This window comes from Pogonomyrmex barbatus, unplaced genomic scaffold, assembly GCF_055798465.1.
Source record: "Pogonomyrmex barbatus isolate J1 unplaced genomic scaffold, ASM5579846v1 scaffold11, whole genome shotgun sequence".
NCBI classification, from domain to species: domain Eukaryota; kingdom Metazoa; phylum Arthropoda; class Insecta; order Hymenoptera; family Formicidae; genus Pogonomyrmex; species Pogonomyrmex barbatus.
In genome coordinates, this window is record NW_028297107.1 from 4,328,439 (window position 1) to 4,350,541 (window position 22,103).

The following is a 22,103-nucleotide window of genomic DNA, read 5'->3' on the forward strand; positions in this document are numbered from 1 at the left end:
GTACGAGAACGGACGACGAGAGGAGCGTTCTCCGTTTTCGTGCCGGCACGGGAGCGCGCGGATGGGTTTAACGCCGAGGCTCGGGGCCGCCGCTCGCTCCCGGCGGCGATTCGAGTTTATCACACTCACCTTGACTCCGAGGACGGTGTGGATGGCCTCTTCGACGCGCGCGAAGTTTCCCTTGCCGAGGGGCCCCAACATCTGATACTTACCGACGCGGATCAAGGTCTTCTTCGCGGGCCCATCGACGCCGCCGTCGCCGCCGCCGTTTCTGCCGTTCTCCGTCGCGTTCGTACGCGTCATGACACGCACGTAACGCGCGTCTTGCGTCGCAACAGGAATCGTCGAAAGTTCCGGTCACCGGTTCCTCGTTAAGATATCCACGGGCTCTCGATTTTGCCCGCGCGCGCGCGCGAAATCACACGCACACACACACACACACAATGACACACGCGGCTTTATCGCCGCGAGAACCGGGTCCCCGTGAAACGATACGAAACGATGCGGACGATACGCGGCTCGCGTGACTCGGACATTTTCACGGCTATGCACGATTGCGAGATCTCGATTGCTGCGAGGAAAGCTGTCTTTATCGTTCTCCCTTTTTTCTTCTCTCTCTCTCTCCCTCTCTCTCTCTCTCTCTCTCTCTCTCTCTCTCTCTTTCTCTATTTATCGATTTCCGTCGACTCGCGAAACACTCGAATGCGCAGTCCCAGCGATTGATTGGGTCTCGCGGTATAATTATTCTTTTTTTTTTTTTCCACCAACCAACCAACCAAAATTATTGAAAATGTTTTGACAGAAGAAAAAAGTCAGTTGTACAAATGTCGCAAATATTTATTTAAAAATCGAGCGAAAATTTCGAAATCATTTAACTGAAATTAAATATTCCTTTGCTTTTGCACTACACGAGATGCATAATGATATACGGCGGAATTAATCGTGTGCTTTTGATGTTAACACGCGATTTAAATTCTGTCCTCATTAACGAGCGCGGAATCGACAGACACTCCGCATTTACATGCGCCATAAACATATTCGAGTATCGCGTGCGGAAGCGCCGTCCCACTAATATTTGTACTTTCATCAGTTACAATTTGCGCGGAGCAATTAATTGCATATATTTCAATGCGATAATATTCCCACATAATGATGAGCGGCCGCAGCGGAACCTTGTATCATTCCGAAATAATTACGCGCTCGATATAAGTCAAAGCTTTCGACTTTACCAGACTATTTCCGCTTTTCGACGGACTGTCGCTGTTTATTTATCAGTATCGATACAGCAACCTCAAATATCCGATCATCTAAATCATAGTTTATCGGATATTTTATCTTTTTTACCTCTAACGTTTGCTTATGTACATATTTATTTTTAATTTCATAATTATTTATATTCCAATTTGTAATATAAACAACCGTACGTGAGATTCGTTTTGCGTTTTGCAGCTTTCATACTCCTTATTTGTGATTACATCAATCAGAATTCCGGTCTCAACTAAAATTTTAATAGGTTTAAGCGGAAAATTGTCCATTTTCAACTAGAATTCCAATTAACCCAACCAGACATTTTTCTCAGTGTTGTATCCTCGCGGATGATCGCGATAATGACGTCGGGATCATGCGGTTCATGTATTTCTGTTGCGGTACGCTCCGCATATAAATGATTTTGCGGCGAAGATATGATAATTACGCAAAATCGAAATCGCGCGTCGCGGTCGCCTATCGCCCGGGAGACGCTAATTGCACACGCTGGTGCAGCGAGGTCAGCAGGAAGTCGCTATCTAAGGCAGGACTCGGATATCTCCCGCGCTCTTTATGACAAACAGCTGTTCTGGCTGAGTCAGAGCCGCGGCCTTGGTGGAACCGTACTAGAAGATTAGCCATGAGTTCCGCCATTAGCGCGCGAACGAAACGCACCTACTACCCGCGCGGCGAGTAAGCCGCAAGAAATTCCAAATATCTCGAAACCCACCGCGTTTTCCCACAATTCCGACTTCCTTAACGCGACTTTCCCGCCCGCGACGTACAGTCCGTTTACGCCACGTTTAATCGCCTTTAATCATCGCGCGCTCGCGGGAGCAAAGCGTACGTTCGACATCCGCTCGCGGGATTTTGCAATCGGGCACGCTAATTGATAAAATTAATTGCGCGACATTATAGCGGTAGGCAAAGTACCCGATAGGAGAGAAAGGCGGAGAGCGGCACTGAGAAAAAAGAGAAAGGTTTAATAAAATTTATTTACTATGCCTTAAGACCGTAGACTTAGAGATACTTTAATTGCACCTCTCAGCATATTTTTGCATGAAAAACAGAATTAGAATACGTTCTAAGTTTCTAGTAGAGAGAGAACGAAATAATAAAATTTTAGATAGAACGAAAGGTACACCGAGAAAAACTCATTGCAAATATAAAGCGTAAAGGGAAATATAAATGTAAATCGCATAAATAATTAATTAGGTGAATGTTATATATCGGATTAATGCCCGAGTCCAACGTACGTAGATTTGCTTTAATCTCGGTTTAATTTGCTCTTCATCTTTTTCCAATTTTTTACTAGAATTAGAAAAAGATGAGAAATAAGTTGAACCGAGATTAAAGTTAATCTACGATTAAAGTTAATTTACGTTGGTGGAATCGGGTATAAATGAAAGAAACTTAGCTGTTGTAAATTAATAATAGAATAATGAAGGAAGGAGCGAGATAAATAGAAAGAGAGCCTTCCACGCGAAATAATCTCGATCGTCGTTTGATTGACATTTATGCGACTCGCGGCGTTGTAACGCGACCCGAGTCTGGCCCGCCCGCATATTCGCCGTGTCACACGATCGCTGACCCACTCACCCGTCTTGGAAAGAGATCGATAATGCACGGTGCCGAGATATGTTTTGACAGATCGCGATAATTTCCAATGCTGGCCGGACAATGCTGGGTTTGTGTTCCCGACGATGCGCGCAACGATATCGCCACTTTTGTTAAACTATACTTAGAGCGCGTGGCCTTATCGATTTAAAAACAAATTGTTTTCTTAATCCGCGAACCTCTCGATAAGTATCAATTATGAAACGTCATGTACTGGTAATAGAATGTAACAGAGTTCGCTTCTTTCTCGCCTTTCCACATATCGTTCCTTCGATAAACACTAAATTGATAATTCGCACTCCGATATGTCTATCATATTACAAAAAAAACATGCGTCTCGATTGCTATCAAAGAAATACGACTGACTGTCGCATTTTTTATGCCCCAGATAGTAAAATGATCAAACTTATAAATAACACAAATTCACAAGCGAGATGTAATAATTTCATTACGTGCCATTCGATATGAAACTAGCTACTCGAGCTATTGAATCTTTTAATTCAAATTTTTCTTATTTTTTTCATCGGTGTTTTTTTTATCGGTGTTTCTCTAAACGCGACGTCCGAGTACAAGTGCAACCACTCGAGAGTTTCTTATCGATGAAGTAGCGCGTGCACGCATTCTTGGTACATCACGAACGAAAAGAAAATATAGCGGAGAGAGAAACGTAGAATCAGCGAGAAAAGAGAGGGACCTAAAAACCTCGATAGCGTGCGTAATGTTGTAAGACAATAACGATCAAGATGATTCACGCGAAGCGATAAAGACGACGTGCGTACCGTAATTGCGTCTTGCACTTTGGCCCTACTCGCTGTTCTACAGCACGTGGATGACGCGTAATTTCCTTAGTTTTCGTTAAACGTGCTTTCAGTGCATAACGATAAAATTATATATCTCTAAAAAGATATAGAAAAAAAACATATATATATATATGTATATATATATATATATATATATATATATGTATGTATGTGTGTGTGTGTGTGTGTGTGTGTGTGTGTGTGTGTGTGTATATATATATATAAGCATAATTCGTATTACACAGTTTCTATTTTAAAGGATTAAAGTTTAAAGATAAGAGAAATGATAAATAATATGAATCACTATGTTCCATAAAATAATTTAACCAATCTATACGAATAATATTCACAGAAAAAAAAAAATTTAAAGAATTTTAATTGTATGATACAAACATCATTTTTTTAAAATACTAAAATTTAAAGGTAAGAAACGATAAATAATATAAATAATATAAATTTAAAAAATGACACCGTTTCGTATGAAAACAACTTTATCAATTTATTCGAATAACGTTTTTTCCACAATATTTTTATAAAACGATATAAAAAAGGAGATAAGTAATTTTTTTTTAATAAGGTTACGTAAAGCAAATGATTAATATATTTAATATGTATACATCTTTTTTTCGCGACCATATCACTTATATCTTTTTTGTTGTAATCGGCGCAAAAAATCGGGTATTGTAGACGAAATTCGCCGCTCGTGCGATTGCGACGAGGCAGCCGGCGAGCCGCGGCGGAGACGCGGAAAAAAAATGTGTGCATCAGTGGATAGATTTCTCGGCGGTCTTATGCTAATGCATCTCATTGCGTAACGACAAGCGGCGATCGATAAGTGGCGATTTATTAGCCGCGGGACGTGTCCGGCGACACGCAGATGTTCGCCACGCTGATTCTGCTCTATCTTGTTTTTTGTCGCCGTCTCTTTCTCGCTCCCACCTTCTCCCCGCTTCTCCGTCTCTATCTCATCCTCTCTCGCGCGCCCGGATCTTCTCCCTGCAGCTTCCCTCCCTTCCTCCCCCTCCCCCGTATGCCCATCACACGAAAGATTAGGCGTAGTGCGTGCCACTTGCGCACGCACATCCCGAGACGCACATGTGCATCGCGCAACACTATCGCGGCACGTGCTCGTGCGATTATCTATTATCAACGCTAAGATTCCCGATAGGTCGGCTGAATTTTCGCTGAGAGAGAGAGAGAGAGAGAGAGAGAGAGAGAGAAGTCGCGGAGTTCGAAGAAACGTTTCACCTTGGCAGCCACCGCGGCAGACGTGACTCACCTGCGCGATAATGCTCGGAATAGTCAAATATGCGTAATCGGATACGTACTCTGATAGCGACAATGCCACTGGAACCGAAATCCGAGTTACGAAGTGGTACGAGGAGCGAGAACTCGATTCTGAACGTGTAAGGCATCGCTACAGATTAGAAAAGCGCGATCTCCGCCACTTGTTCGTTATCATATTCGATTAATTAATTCTCGTTATTTGTAATTACTATCAATTACGTGATTCGGAATTAAGACGCAGAACATTTTAATTTTTTTAAACGAAATTCATAATACTGGACTATTTATATAAATTACTTCCACGGTGGAAAATAATCTGTAACTGTTATTTTCCAAGATTTCTTCGAAAAATCTGTTTCCCGATTTTAATATACGGGAGTCTTGATATCTGTCTGCCTTTATACTCGGAGTCCGAGCGTAATGTAATTAAATGCGCACGCACTCGTGTATTAAATCGCTCGCGTTTATTAAGCGGCGAGTTGAGAGAGAAATTGATGCCGGACCGTTCTGCGTATTGTAATGCATCGCACCGGATAAGGCGGACGCGCGATTAGGTTGCACCGCGTGTACCGTACGCTAAGCCACGTGAAAGAGATAAAGGCGCGTCGAGATATAACGGCGCAGCGCGACGTCGGGCGTTATCGACGTGCGTCTTCGCTGCGGGATACGCACGTCATGCGGATCGTAGAAATTTTCCGTCCTACCGAGGCTATCGTCTCCGCGAGAAAAGGGGAAAAAAGAAAGGAATAGAGAGAGAGAGAGAGAGAGAGAGAGAGAGAGAGAGAGAGAGAGAGGAGAGGAAGAAAAAGGCGAAAGCAAAACGATCGTGTTCGTCGTTAACGAAGTGTGTTTTCGCGCGGACGCAAAATTAATTTATCGCGACGGCCGATCCCGAGAGCGTCGCGTTTATCGGCGTATCGGACGGCCGGCCGCGCAATCGATGGTAACAGCTTTTAATTGACCCCTCTCGCCGCTCCGCCGCGCCGCGCCGCGCCGCACCGCGCCGCGCGCTGCAAAATGCAGAACGACGACACGACGGTGAGGAGCGCATTATATCGATTCGCATCGCCGTCATTAACTCCAGCGGTTCTGTTTCTACCGATGGTCTCTATAGCTACGCCCCGATCCTGCGTATCAATAATAGCGAAAGTACTCGCGCAGGAATGCGGGAAAGGGAATTTTATTCGACTGCACCCGAAACAAATTCGGTGGGGAATGTGACGCACTCGTCCGCGTCGCGCTCGTAATTAAATTAGAGATCCCTCCGTCGATCGCGGCAATCGTCCCGCCGCTGAAATAACACGCCGAATCGTTCGGCAAATTTGTAATATTCGCGAGGTTACCGATTTATTTAGGTCCGCACGTGGGCTCGGCCCCGTATTCGCGCGCGCGCGCGCGCGCGCGTCGGCTTTGCGGATTATTAATTATCAATGGCCCCGCGCGTCCGCCGCGCTTATATTTATCGTGCGTGCAACGTCCACTTAAATACTGATTAACTAATTTCGCCGCGTTGCGCGACATGACGCGCGAATGTTAAAGGTAAACGAACGGCCGCAAAAACGGCGGTCGTTCGTTCGCCCGCTCGCTCGCGATTTGCCAATCGCTGCGCGGAATTATCAGCCGGTTCCCGTTTTAATTGAACCGAGTCAGGTATTATCGTAGTTCTCCGCTCTTGGTAATTGCTTCATTCGCTATCGAAATTATAACAGTCGTGCATTTAACCTATTTGCGATGTCATTAGTCTATCAATTACGGAGGGAACATGTTGCGCAACTATCACGTTGCCCGCTCACGTTGCCCGCTGTATCGAGAACTTTATGAGAGGACGTGTAACTCACTTCTCACGTGGGCACCATCTTTTCATCGCGGTCCGTTTTGTCATTTGGACAACGCGTTTCGTCGACTTTATGTAGCAAATTTCACGTTGGACGAACTGACTTCAAAACAAATTGAGACCGAATAATTAGGAGGAATAATTTGATCACCGATTTATCAAAAGAGACCATAATTCTGACTTTAGATTGTTAAGTTCGTTGAAAATAATGGCACGTAATTGGCGATAAAAGAGCAATTGAATTTATACAGATTCAGAAATAAAAAAGATATTATTAGACGTCCAAGATTTTTATCGAGTATCGTGCCTACATTTTATGTTTTCTGTATTTGAATAACGTTTTTTTCGTTAATTTCGTTAATTTGCGATCGAAAAGTTTGATCTTTAATCGCAGGAATTTCCGATGCAATTTCTTATTATCTCGCGTCGGTTCTTATCTAAATGAAAATATATCAAAGCGCTCGACCGTGATGCATCCGTTCGGCAGACGAATAGACGAGCCTTATCGTGCCGCATCGAATGCGCATTATCGATGTTCCCTTATCCACAAATCGGGTTATAACGATTACCCAACCGGCATTAGCGTCTTAATAAGGCCGTCAGCATGGCACGAGAATCGTGATTCACTACTGACTCACTGTGACACACGCGAGTCAGTGCAAAGTGCCAAGTGTACTTTGTCAAGTGTTAAAATCGACAGCGTTGCACGTGCCGTCGGTCGCATGTCGCATGCGGCACCGTGGATCAATTAAATCGCCGGGCTAATTAATTCGCACGGTCACGTGGGAAAATAGCGTCGTATCTCCGAGCGCGTCGGATCGCGCATCTCACCAGTTCGATCGATTTCAATTACTCCGTTTGTAAAATCCACCGTATCAAAAATCGTGTTGTCGAGAGAAAGGTCGGATCGAGCAAAGATATCTTATACGTATATCAACTTGGAACATCGAACCTCGACTTGGAAATACTTTCGTCGTTTTGAAATCGAACGAATTAATTTTTTTTTTTTTAATTTCACTATCATCATTTGGATAGGATTTGTTCTTGATAAGCAGAGATAACGCGAAGTAGCATCGTTAAAGATTGGACTAAGGTAGCACGTTTACACGTTACTTCGATCGTTTGAATCGCGGCTTACACCTCCGTGTCAAATCGCTTCGCGATGGATATTGATTTTCGATTGTGCGACGCGTCGGTCGCCACGTCGCGTCGTTTTCGACGAAAAACGACAACGTAATTTGAGCGCCACGCGAACGACTGCACACGAGAGAGGCTGCTACCTTCCTCGGGGAACTAATGCGCTCGCGCGGCCGATGATGTACTCGACAATCATAATTTACTGCACGGCCCGCAGCATGGATAATAGGTAACATACATCCGTTTCTTGCGGCTAACAAAACGAAGGACGGCGCTTCCGTTCTCCACGCCGCCGCGAGAAACCTGCGGTCGCTCTTCGACGTCTCCCGCGGCCGCAATCGCAGCTTCTACGAAGCGAAGCAGCGATATTCCATCCGCCGTCCTATTCCTCGTAAAATCGTCGATACAACCCGCGTAATAAACAACGGAGGGAAATGGTCAACGAGAATGAGGATAAGAAGGCGGGCGGAGGGTCGAGCGGAGCGGAAATAACGATCGCCGAATCTCCGCCTCTTTGTCGTTAAGCCTTCCCCGATCACCTCCGATCGTCTGCTTAACCCTTAACGGTAAAGGCCTCTTTTTCACGTAAAACTGCGTTTCTCGTAAACCCACCGAACCCGTCCGTCCGTCCGTCCCGCGTTTTTTTTTTCTACCGCGCAATTGAATTACGTTGACGTCGCGCGACGCATTTGTCCTGCGTCATAGCTTAATGCCTCGCAAGCGAAAAAATTGCGAATTGCAACTGTTCCGTAGCCGCGTTCTTTACACCTTATCTCCTTTAGCGTCCGTGACTAATGCTGATAAATTTTTTTTTTGCAACTTACGCTTCTACACTTCTACAGTTCACAAACAATCGGACGGGGAATTACGTGTCTCAAACTACAGCGATAAACGCACAAGTGAAAAAAAATATCGGCTCGGTATTGAATTCGTGTATGTTTATCCCCTGCTATCTCTTAAAATACGGTACTAATAACACGTTCGCTACTGCGCGTCACATACGTGCAACATTCAGATTCGCATGAGAGACTCACGTGGCACACGCGTGACAGGAGGACGGGTAATCTTCTGCGATTGATTTTTCTTGTACTTAGAGATTTTTCTGTAATTAAAAATACGATCGCCGCGACGAGATGGGACCATTTAAGGTATATCGGTGATTTGCGACCGGGCGAGTTTGTTAAAAGTTGAAAATTATCTCGCATAAATTACGGTGTTTTGCAAAGAGGATTAAAGAGGCTCTCTCGGTGTGGCGAGTCGAATAATATGTATCGTTTATATTATTCCCAGGCATAGGTGCGTCGAAAGAAAAACTCGATCGAAAATTACAAGTGTCGCGCCGTCGTCTCCGGGAAATAGAGTCGAGACTAAAGTTATACAGAACTTCAATCAGAGCGAGTAATAACCGCCTTCCCGGGAACCCTCGGTGCAATTTGAATTAAACATCGCAAATGCACAAATAAGTGTGTCGTAGTTTCGCCGAGTTATATCGCGTCCACATTGTCCGGATGGTCGCCGCTATACCTGGCATGAATCTTTTAAAAGATGCATCAGTCGTCATTGTGAAAAAAAAAAAAAAAACTCGCCTGATTACGCCACGTGGCTGCACTGCCTGCTCTTCGGCTACGTCCGAAATCCGTGAAAGGTAACGAGAACGTAATCGATTGCGACGAGTGAAATGGAATACGTCAACGTGTTGCCACGGAAGTTAAGTGTGACAACGACTGTCACAGTTTCTATTCCTTTACGTATCGTCTATCAATCCTTCAAAGTATCGATTTCATTTTCTAGAAATTATCAATTTTTTAATGCAAAATCTTGATGCGTTTACAACGATTAAATTAAATATAAAAAGAGATTGAAATAATAAATAATAATAAAATAATAAATAGGCAGATTAAAATAATGTAATAAAATATATATTTATTTGTTAATAATAAATGTAGAAAAATTATGTTTATTATTTTTATTTAACTGCAAGAATTTAATTTTCCTTACACTGATTTACTTCAGTTAATTTTTGGCTGGAGGTTATTGTTCAAATTATTTGTATCAGATTTCTTTCCTTGAAACGCCACGTTCTGTTCCCTAGTCTCTCGGACGTTCCCTCGGGAAAAATCCATGAGAAGCTTCATTGCACTCGGTATGTACTACAAATCTGCACAGCCTCCTCAAGGAGCGATACTGTTCGTCTCACTCAATTTAACACGCGCTCATTCATATTTCCTTTTGCAATTTTCGCCAGCGCTGCGCTGGCGCATCGATTTTTTATTCTTTCTGCAACTTGCGTCTATAGGGAACTTATACGGAGCAAATTTTCGAGAAACAATATTCAAACAATATTCCGCTCTTTAGAAATCTCCTAACAAAGATCTCGTGATCAAATTTTGCCACGGAAAATATGTATATTAATTTACACTACATACATATTAATTACACTATATAATTACAATACATTACAAAATTTACAAATTATACGAAGTATAATTGTACAAAATTTGTTGACGCTAGATTACAAGCATGAAACATGCGTGCTTATCATTAGGCAATCGTCTTGAACATTGTGTCAGCAGCAGAACATGTAGTCTTATCGCAAAAATGAAACGTACTTCCCTATTTACAATCTTTCAAGATAGCACTTGATCGATAAGCGATATTGGTAAGAAATTATCCAGGTATCAAAGTATCAAGCATGAGAAGTGTGCCGAGATGTGGGGACACTATCTGTGCCGAAGTATCGATACCTCGATAGCACCGTAGTATCGTCAGCATCCCTAGGAACGTGAAAGATTGAAAGCGGTTTGCACCGGCAGATAGATATGCGCGCACAACGGGGGAGGAGGGGAAAAACTTTGGCAGATAGAGACTCGGATCTAGTCGAGTAGAGTAGCCCGCGCCAAGTAGAAGTGGAGAGGCAAGACGAGGCGAAGTAGACGAACGAGAGAGAGAGAAAGAGAGAGAGAGAGAGAGAGAGAGAGAGAGAGAGAACCATGAGAGAAACGAGTAGAATCGTAAGCGAAAGAGGAGCACGATGAGATAGAAGAGAACGAAGAAGAGACAGCTAGATGAACAGATGGAGAGAGAGAAAGAGAGAGAAAGAGAGAGAGAATGATGAGAGACCGAGAGTATTATGAAAGAGAAAAAGAGAAGCCGAAGGGGAGGAAGAGAGGTAATTACTCTGGCGACATTGACCCGGCGGTGACCCGACAGCCGCTCTCGCTCGACTCGCTCGACTCGCTCGACTCGGCTCCGATTCACCTACACGCCTACACTCGGTTTACCTCTTCACCTTCCCCTTCTCCCCCTTTCCCCTCCCTCCCTCTCATCCTTCCCTCCCTCTTCCACGTTACTCTTCACCATCCCGGCGAACTCCTCCTGCCTCTCTTCCTTTTCTTCGTCTTCCTCTCCTGCTCACGGTCCCCGTCTCTTTCTCCGCTTCTCTTCCATGCCGTGCGCGGCGCGGTTCATCCGAGTTCACTTCTCGATCGCCGAACTCGAAAGCACCAACACTAGAGAGAGAGAGAGAGAGAGAGAGAGAGAGAGAGAGAGAGAGAGAGGGGGGGGGAGATCGGAGAGCGTTGCAGTCTCCGCGAGAGCCTCTTCACGGAGGGAGATCCGACGACGCAGCTTCATGATTTAGTCGTGGTCCCTCAATGAACCCTCTCCCCCTCCCCCGCCCCCTCCCTCCCTGCATACATCGACCGCAAAGTTCAGGATGATTTCCTGCGCTTGTCTATGCGCTTGCAGAAGCTCAGTTTCCTAGCAATCTCTCGGATGTACATGTTTACTTTGCAAATTTTTCGAGGCGGTTGATAGACACCGAACTGTTAATAAGTCAATCTGAGCACAGGCAGTTCCAAAACGTAATTACGAAAGACTAAATTTCTCAACGAAAATCGAAACTCTCGTATTTTAAAATTAAATTTTCTAGACAATTTTTTTTTTTTACGAGACTCTCATGATTGCGAATAAATTGAATTTTAACTCAATAGTCTGGAACTTTAAATTATTTCATACCGATAGAATAATCTGCCTCCTGTTACATGTGTTCTACATGTATTGTATTAGCGAAACGAATGATCGTGGATCAAATGGCTAGAGGCTATTTTTTTCAGCCATTCAACGACCTCCTGCGCGGCACGATGAACCGGAGGGGTCTCGTTTGTGAGGTCAATCGGTGCGCGGCCGGTCGGTTTAACTGTCGGGACAGGCCATACAGGAAAATATAATTGACTACGGTAGCAGCGTTTCATTTTGCATGCTGCGCGTACGGAATGGGCTGTTTCGTATGCGCCGAAATTGTGAGAGCTCCACGTGACGAAGACGGCGGGCTTGAGTTTTTTTCGAAACGAGACGAACGCGGGTTTCTATGGGAGCTTCCCGTCGAACAAAAGTACGTCGGACAAATTCGGACGTAACCCGAGGAATAACAAAAGTTCCTTGTTCGGCCTTGCGAAAAATCTACCCCTGCGGAGAACCCCTATTTTTTTGGAAACTCCGTGCGAAACACGGTGAGTGATGAGACTCGAGCGTGAAGTCCGGGATTAGAGGGTTCGCTGCAAGAGAGGCTGCGTCAGAGAGAGGCTGGACCGGGTTAACGGAGCAGGTACGCCAATACAACGTTAAACGACGAACACGAGAGACGAAGACGAGGGCTACACTCGGCCGCGCAGCATCTGCGCGACCTGTAGTTCTTATGGACCTGTGTAGGTGTTGCGCGTGTGTATATCCAAGGCAGACGCACATGCACACGCACACATACACAAAAAACACACACACACACGCACGAGTCTGTGAAGGAAGCATCTCAGCACGGTCGAGCGAGCGAGATCGCTGCGCAGCCTCCCGCGGCGCTGGCAACCTGTTTTTCTCTCTCCCAGCCGAGTTTATTTTGATTTATTGTGTCGCCGCTAAAGAGATGTATTGTTGTGACGTATCCCCGTGGATCCCGCACGTCTCTTCGTGAACGAAGATTCCTTCGAGGTGGATGAGACGATCGCTGATATGGAAGAAAAAGGAAAAATTGAGAACGTTTCTTCTTTGGTTTCGATTGCGATGAAATCCGGCGACGAGAAAGAAGGAATAATATAAATATATCGGAAAAGTTAAAATTTAATAGATTTTCAAATATGCATCAATTATTATCTCGAAAAGAAAAATAATATAACAATCAATCTTCAGACGACATTTTTGTAACATTTTTTTTATATTTACATGTTTTATCTTATTTTGTAAATTATCGCATTTTCTTGTAATATGATTAACAAACAACGAAGTTTTAAATGACTAAATGCTACTATCTCCGTTGTATTTTTGTTGTACATTCTCAATTTTGAAATGCTTTTTATGCTTCGAGAATATTAATTTCTTTGCGGAAAATGCTAAATACGAAATTTTTGCATTAGCAACAATTCTGCTCGCCTTCCAGGCGGCTTCGTATCTCCCCGATTGCGTTTCCTCCCGGCGATCGAGCATTGTATTCCATTAAGAATAACTGCCGTATTAATTATACTCTTTCCCCACGGTCCAGAGGCAAAATGCGCGCAATCGATACGGCCGACTACCTATCGCGATTCTCGTGGGGTCGCTGGCACAACGTGGAGGATCTTAAAATAGGTGATTTCTATGCGAAGCGAAGTAAGTACGTAAGCAGGTAGTCGAAGGTAACGCGATAACATTCGAGATCGGTTAACCCCGAAGACGCATGGTCTCGCCAGGCGAGAAACCGTTTCCTCGAGAGAGGGTCTCGAGTGTCTCGAGTCTCCTCGTGCTACTCGTTGGACGCGGAAGAATAACATTTTACTGGTTGTCAGAGAAAGAGAGAGAGAGAGAGAGAGAGAGAGAGAGAGAGAGAGAGAAAGAGAGTTAGGGAGAAAGAGAGACTGATCTGGTTGATGGAATGACAGCTTTATCGCGACAAAGGCAAGAGGCGCTTTAAGTAAATGAAAGAATCCGCAATCGATCGTGCTTTGTACACTAAATATACATCGTCCGTCTGCGGCACATCAAAATAGATGCAAAAAGACTCGGAAATTTCTATTCACATGCAAATGCGCATGGTATGCAATCAAGTTTGATTTACGAGTCTCTGAATCTTTTATTAATTTTAAACTATTTTTTACATAAACATAAACATTACTCGTATTTATTTATTAAAATAATTCTTATTTGAAATAAATTTAAAATAAGATTATTTCGAGATTGTTTCCAGCTGATTGCGTTCTTTTATGAAAAGATATCCGTTGATCAGATCTCCTCGTTTTTCGTTTAGGCCGAAACGTAAACGTATAGCTTAATCGGTTATCGCCACCACTTTAACCCACGGAAAGGATTTTTCTCACGGTTCGGCGAAATTTCGATTTGATATCGTGCAAATCTGTGCCGTGGTCTGAGGAACGCCTCGGCGATGCGTGTATTATGCAAAACGTCTCGAGGGGGATGAAGCGGGACCGCGTGGGCCACCCTCGTCACGTACCGGCCATTACCGGGCAGGGGGTGAGGATCCTACGTCGGAATCGCGGTTCGGCCCGGATGAAGCCGGGATCGTTTGGATATTGACTTTTCCCCGGTGCGTCACGGATGACAAAAGATCCGGCGGGTCTATATTCGTTTACGACACTGGCAGATGCCGATAGGAACCGGAGCCAGACGAATCGGCTCGTTTACGCGGTAATGCCGATCACGGAAGGCGCGACGGAGATTGAATGTTAGCACCCGGCCTCGTTAGAGGCACACGCCTCTCTATCTCTGTCCGTCCAATTCAGCTTCAATTTTCTAAAGCTCTCTTCAAATTTTGATGATATATACACGAGGGCGAGTCAACGTAACGAGATCAAAGTTATCAAGACGAAGATGATGGATATTAGCCATAACGTACGAGGCATGTTGTTAAAATAAAAAGAAGCACGTATCTTTCTCGAATAGTTGAATAGAAAAGAGCAAGTTCTGAAGGTAAAAATACAAAACAGACAGCACGATATTAAATCTAAATATCTATTTTATATATATATATATAAATGTATAAAATAAGTAGAACTCAGTGTGTGAGTAACGTATATATCCGTTCTAAGAAAAACGCGTAGATAAAGCAAAACTTGTTTGATAAGAACAACAAAAAGATAATGAAGAATTAAAAACGTTTCACATATGATCACACATGATTTAGCAATAAAAATCGGATTAGTGGTGATACGTAAATTAATCCTCGTCAGCAGAATTTCAGTGAAAACTCATTTGCAATAACTGATGCAATCGATATTGCTTTCGCGTATAATCTCGTCGTTACCTCCGCAGATAGCGAAAGTAGAGCGATTAAACCAGAAATCAGCGGAAAGCGGGATTAAAATCCCGGTAGTGCGTTGTATCTCTCATCAGATCGGAATTTTCGGGAAATCCGCTTGCGAAAGCCGATGCAACCAACATGCCCTTTCCTCGTACGCGACACCGGCGCTTATCTCACGAGATAACGAAGGTGTGTGCGGTGTTCCTCGTTGATGACGTTAGCTACTTCCAGGGACGCCGTTATCGGAGTCCGGCACCAGCACTTTCCACACGTGATGATCGACGAGGACAACGGTTGCGAGGCGCAGTGCCCCTTGTGGCCCCGGCTACCGGGTATACCTCGAAACGTAGCCAACTCGAGCAGCGACGAAAGCGATATCACCTCGCCATATCACCTCGCGCGGTATAACGTTGATACCACGGCGGATCAAAATATCGCGTTCTAGCGTGGCGCGACCGAGACAAGAACTACAGCGAACGTCCGCGAACGACGTTACTCGAATCCCCTTGGAATATTCTCGCGTCCCGGAGATAAGCGGCGCACGATTACAAGCCTTAGATTCGAGACCTTAAAATAAGATGAAAGCTCGCGCTTAATACCAGGAAAATCCTGGTTGCGTTCGTCGTCGTCTAAAATTCTCTATTTTACACAAGAATTTTATTTTGTTTTTTTCTAATATTAAGAAATAGGAAAATTTACTGTTTTGGATGTAAAATTTAACTTATTATAACGGGCGAATATTAAGATAGAAAATTAATTATATCGAAGAACGGGTCTGACTGCGGATGTTTAGCGATATAAATGCGTGCTAAAAAGAATTATTCGCTCACATGGTCGCGTATCTCGATCTATATAGTTCGCGTGCTCGAATGCTAAATCTAAGAAAGACGTCAAGCTTTCCGTCTTCACGCCTGAGGACTAACGGGTCCTGAAAAATTACCTAACACGTCATGAGCCCATTTATTTTCGGGGCGATACGGAAGCACGTGTTCGAGAGACTAAGGAGACGGCCATTCGAACCCCCTCCTTACCTCCCTCATCTCCTTTCCGTCGAGCGGATAACCCGCTCCATTTTGTAGCGGGATACTTTTCGGTAGGAAGCGCTTTTCGTCGCGGAGCGGCGAACGTGACCCGAGTAAGAGCCCGCGAGATAAGCCGAGCGGGTAATAGCTTTCGGTCGTGACACTTGCGCCATGTTCGGAGTCCCGGATGAAATTCCGGAAGCTGGACCACAGCCACGTTACTAGTACGACACGGTATTCTGTCCGATGCTTTCCAAAGACGGGAGTCTGTGCGCGCTTTCGCAAGAAAAGTCATTGGACCGATATCCGCCCGTGATACACGGCATTTACGATTATCGGTCCACACCTCGGAATATAATGCCGATTTTTCGAGCGTCAATATAACGTACGAAACTCATCTTCTTCTTTTCTCGCATAAAAAAAAATATGACCACATTCTTCTTCAGCTACCATGGCAAGTACGAACAAAAATGTTCTATCAGTTGCTTCAGCTAATTTTTAATTTTAATTTTCAACTTTTAATTTTATTTTTCAAGTTAATTAATTTTTAGTTAATTTTTAATTTTTCCACGGATCTTTGATATGCAGTATTTAAATTCTGTGATAGTTAAACGAAGGAGTTGATGGATCTTGGATCTCTAATATAGATGAACAATTACGATCGCAATTTCGATATAAGTGCGTGCCGAGAAATATTTCCATTTTCCTCGCCTCCTACTTTACAATTTCCTGTTTTCTCTTTTGGACATCATTATCCCGGTATAATGCCCGATACAGTTATATTAATGATCGTTCGATGTTTACGAATGGCTTTATCGACCATGTTCGGTCGCCCACGCATTAATTCCAAGGGGGAGATCATCCGTTAGGAAAATCTCGCGAAGATTGAACGTCAGCTGGTGCTCTCCGAACGCGTTGAGTGTGCTGCACTCGCTCTTCCCAAGCCTTACAGAGCTGACGGCTAATGCGACCTTATCATGCGTATGTAATGAAACCATTAGGAGGCTTACGTCAGCCCACGTGTTCCTTTACGTTGAATTAGAAATTCACCGCTTCTTGCACGTTGTTGCACGCCTACCTCGGCGTCGCCCCTCGGGCCGAGGGAGGACAGGCGGGGAGAGAAGGCGAGGGAGGGGGGGAAGTGGGGAAGAGGGAGGAAGCTACGTCGATAATGCACTTATAAGCGCTGGCTTTCTCGACAATCTTTCCCACATAAGCTCATTATGCTTCGGCTTCGCTTTTTTAACGTCACCTGCCTGATATCCTCAGAATTCTAACAAATGTTACTGCGCTATCATGCAGCCGAGGGACGATAGCTCTCACATAATCACGGCTTGCGTACAGCTTGAATAAAGTACCGTAAACACGCGTATAAACTTTTAGAAATTCGGTATTCCTCGTGGGAGACCGACCAGTCGGTCTCGGAGGAAAGTCTCTCTCGAGAATTCGCGTATGAAAGAAATTACGCGATAAATTCCGCGAAATCTTTCCGGATCCGGGAGATGTTTAAAAGGAGCCGGCGAAAAAAGATTGCACGGCCGACGATTAATTGCTGTGATCCGCGTTAATTGATCGGCGATCGATCGCGCGTGCCACGTACGATCGATTAACGCACGCGGTCTGTTTAGAAAACGACGGCTCGGCCCATATCCGCGCGAGATTACAGCCGGTTTTCGCCGGGGGACCGTGACGCAAAAACTCGTTGATTGGAATCTCGGTGGACGTCTCTGTAGGACACACGGCCGGTCCGCGGGGACTACCTGGAACCCGTCTCGTGGTAGCGGTTTTCTTTGAGGTTTCCTACGCGCCGTCCCGCGCACTGACAACACCCGAAACGCTTTGATTCCGGCCGAACGAGGGAACGGCGGCGTCGCGCGGCCTTGCCAATAAATTATAGAATATTTATTGGCCTGCGATTCCCCTTATGATCGGGATCGTCGATCAGCGTGGCCGGCGTCTCGTCGCGTTGCGCCGTGATTTCCGATTTCGTTCGCATACTCTCAGATCTGATACTGTCAATAAAGAGTCCGACAGCTCTTTATTGAGGAATACAAAAATCCGGAAAACCGAGACAGAGTGGCAGCGGTAGAGAGGAACCGAGGGAGGGAAAAGAGAGAGAGAGAGAGAGAGAGAATATCCAGTGATATTTATTACATAAATTTACGTAAATTTCACGTAAGCTTGCCAAAAAATCTTGTATTCTTCCTCTTTTATCTGTTTCTTAATTTTAATACGACGAGCCGCTGTATCATCTATTCAAACAGTAAATTAGCTCATTTCTTGAAATTATTTCGTGTGATACTTGAATATTTTCTATTTGCGACTTTACTTATTAATTGTCGTAATGATCAAGCACAGTCCTTCCCTTAATAATTGAAATTTCCAGCGGTTTCCTTTATTCATTAATTTTTCACGCTCGAGACTACGCATATATCAAATCCATCACGGCGTCGGCATTTTTTTTTCCTCTTCTGCTGGGAAAAGGAGGAATGAACTTGTAGGGCCCTCTTACGTTTCCCATAATCCAGCTACATAATAACTACGCCCGTGACATAAACGCAGCAGCACGGTTAAAGCATACAACAGGCACGCGTTTCGCACTTTATATACTCGTGCTTTCCGTCTCTTTCATATCGTTTAAGAATCTGCGCTGGCGGCGCATAAAATTACGAGCGGGAGTATGCTTATATTCGAGGCACGACCACACGAGGCGGAGTACGGAGAGAGGAAGAGAGAAGGAGAGAGGAAATCGCGTTGAATTGAAGAGCGAAGAGGGCCGCGGGACGGGGCGAGGGGGAAGGCGGGGGAGAGAACGAACGCACGGAGGGCGGAAGCGGCGGTACTTCGAACGAGGCGGAATGAAGACCCGGGATAGGGGAGAGAGAGAGAGAGAGAGAGAGAGGGAGAGAGAGAGAGAGAGAGAGAGAAGAAAAAATGTGATTTAAAATAATTATAAACGCATTACTCGGCCGGTCGGTCTGCCGAACGCGGTCGGGTAAACGAGATCGTAATCTCCATGATTTGTTATGCCATTGTTGACGCCTAATGAGGCAGGTAGGGTGCGTATATATATATATATATATACGTACCCGCGGACATCTTCCATTGCTCCAAGTCAGCAAGCGTGTGCTTTGGAGCAAGGCTTATCGGACCGTGCACAGTCCGGTGGCGGATTTACAGGCTCGAAAAACGAAAGAATATTTAGGTGCCCCTCCGCGCGGTAATGTAACATTTTACAGCAGCCGGACTGTCGTCACGTAATAAAATCAGGTTGAAACGCTGAGACAAGAAATGGCAATGACACACACACAACACACACACACACACACACACACACACACACACACACACACTGCCGGATCTGCCGCTTTTTAACTTGGACTGATCTCGATATAGTAATTACCATGCGAGAGTCGTGCGTGTTACGCACGGTAACCGAGTATATATCCGCACCTCGGAACGTGACAGACATACCGGACTCGAAGGAATTTCTATGTTTTCCGTTTCCTTCTTAAACTCATTATTTTGTACAAATACCTTAAACAAAGTTAGATTGTTAGAAAAGACTCTACTTCTCTAGATATCCGTTCGTTTTAATTTCAATTCAAACTTTCGCTCTTTATTTTCTTTCTAAAAATTAGGAAACGACAGAAAAAGTAAGGTAAATCGAGATGAAAAATTAATAGACGTTGATGGTAGATATCAAAGTGAGAAAGGGCGATTTAAATAAGAGATAGCAAATGCTGCATCAGGACTAAACCTCGCGTTGCCGCGCCGCTGTTCGCGCTTATCGAAAAAAAGGAGCGCCGCTCGCTCTTGGACTAAATACGTCCGCGCAAAACGAGATATTCGATTTTCCGCGGGAGTGCCTCGCGACGCAGGCAGATGCGAGCGAGTCGCGTGCCAAAAATGTGCCACCGTCGCGCGAGAGATACGTAAGTAACCGTTTTAAACTCTCCTAGAACGAAGCTTTCCCTGGTTAATCCGTCCTGCGCACCAAATATCCGTCGTCGAGTCGGCGAACACGTCGAGAGAATAACGCCTCGCGTGCTAATACTCACTCGAGTACACATCGAGAGTTATTTAGAACGAATCTCGGAGATTCTACGATGAGAGATTCCACGGATCCGATCAAGGTCCGAAAAGGTCCCTATTAAACACAGCTCTCGAAACATCAATCGGCCATTTCCGATCCTCGCCAATTCTTCCATCCTTGGTGAACAGAACGCAATTAGCAACGTTTTAGTCCGTTTATCTGATTGAAAGGTTGATTGCTGGACACGTTCGTGACGATCCTATAATTCTGAGATAAATAAATAATAATTTTGTGTGTCGACTGTTTCTTTTTTTTTTACCATCGAAGGTACGACGCGTTTCACCATAAGTGGGGTACATCGTCTCTTTTCCACGTTCTCGTTATATAGCAACGTTGTATATGCGCAACACTCGCTGACCCAATGCAATCTTTCGAGTGGTCGTAATTATCAACCGTGTACCGAAGTGTGGGATACCTTTCGAGAAATATTATTACTCTCCGGTCTTGCGGGATTTTCGTAATCGCATTTGCGACACGTACGCAACCAATCGGTTCGCTACCATTACGGAATTAACGTCGGCAGCGCGATAGTGTGTTTCCCAATTTTGTTTTGATTTATCGAATTTCTTAGAATCCGCCGAGAGATCGCCGAGGTCGCTAATCAGTGGCTGTCACGCGGGCAATAAAAAGCGATCGGATCAAAAGTGACGGGAAAAATAATAATAATAATAATAATAATAATAAATAAAATGACGGCAATAATGATAATAATAAATAAAACCGAATTATTAATGCATCGCGCAATTAAGTAAGCTACCAGATAAACTCGCGCGCACGCGGGGTAAACTTGCAGATAAATCATATCTAAGAAAACACACACAGCGGCCTCGTAGCGCGTTGTTATTATCAGTAGCGAAACTTTACGGTTAACTTTCTATTCGCGTGTCGGCTTCGAGTTTCGAGATTAAATTAATCTGGGAAAACATTCGCGGCGCGAGCGATCGACCCTTATCGCTCTTGCAATCCGCGAATAATCGTCGGGGGGGCATTTCGAGGAGAGAGGAAAAATATGCGCCGCGCGCAGATGCGAGGATCTCGACGGGAGGGAGGGATACGGTTTTGGTTCGAATAAAGCGGCCGTGGAGATTTATGCGCCCCCGATAAAATTCAAGCGGGCAAAGAGTTTCAGCCACATTTACGAGCACCGAAACCAGTTCTCGAGGAGGCAGGCAGGCGGACGTCGTCGCGTTACCTACGGTTCTAGTTCGTACGAGTGCGGCAAGGGCTAACAGTGGATCGAAGAGAAGTAAAACCGCCGCGGGCACGTAGAAAGAGAGAGAGAGAGAGAGAGAGAGAGAGAGAGAGAGAGAGAGAGGGAGAGAGAACCCAAAATACCCCATCTACGATTCGATGAAATGATAAGCTGCTCGCGTCGTAAAACCATCGATGCGCCGTTTTCCCTCGTGTATTGCCACCTTAACTCTAAATTGCGCCTCCGTGTCGTCTTGAAACTCGTTAATTGCTGATAGCTCGTAGATTAAGTGATTTAAGAAAGAAAAAGGGAGTTTATCTAAATTTCCTAGGCTTAATGTCCTTGGGTTAATATAATTTCTCAAGCGTTAGCTACTTATTATACGCATAATACAGCCGATTAGACCAATTAGACGGCGCGGGCAATATAATTTGAGAACTGTTCACTAAAGTTGTTGGCATTAATCGTTGCGCATTAGTCGTTGGCTCTTCCCTTTTACGACCAGTCTCACAAAAATCAATTAACCGTCGAGTAATCAATTTTATTCTCGTTCTTTTATTCTCGTTATTCTCGAGTTAAAATCAACGTTTA

At 44.6% G+C, this 22,103-nt stretch overlaps 1 protein-coding gene and 1 long non-coding RNA gene across 2 annotated transcripts in view; one reads left to right on the forward strand and one right to left on the reverse strand.

Moving 5' to 3' along the window:
- LOC105425876 (MAP/microtubule affinity-regulating kinase 3-like) overlaps positions 1-2,558 on the reverse strand; it is a 194,706-nt gene extending 192,148 nt beyond the window's left edge. The window contains exon 1 of the mRNA XM_089070794.1: positions 130-2,558. Within this exon, the coding sequence (XP_088926920.1) occupies positions 130-303 (174 nt within the window). The 5' untranslated portion in view covers positions 304-2,558. The remainder of the gene's footprint in view (positions 1-129) is intronic.
- The window catches only part of LOC105425833 (uncharacterized), a 251,232-nt gene that overhangs the window by 192,498 nt on the left and 36,631 nt on the right, over positions 1-22,103 (forward strand). The window lies entirely within an intron of this gene.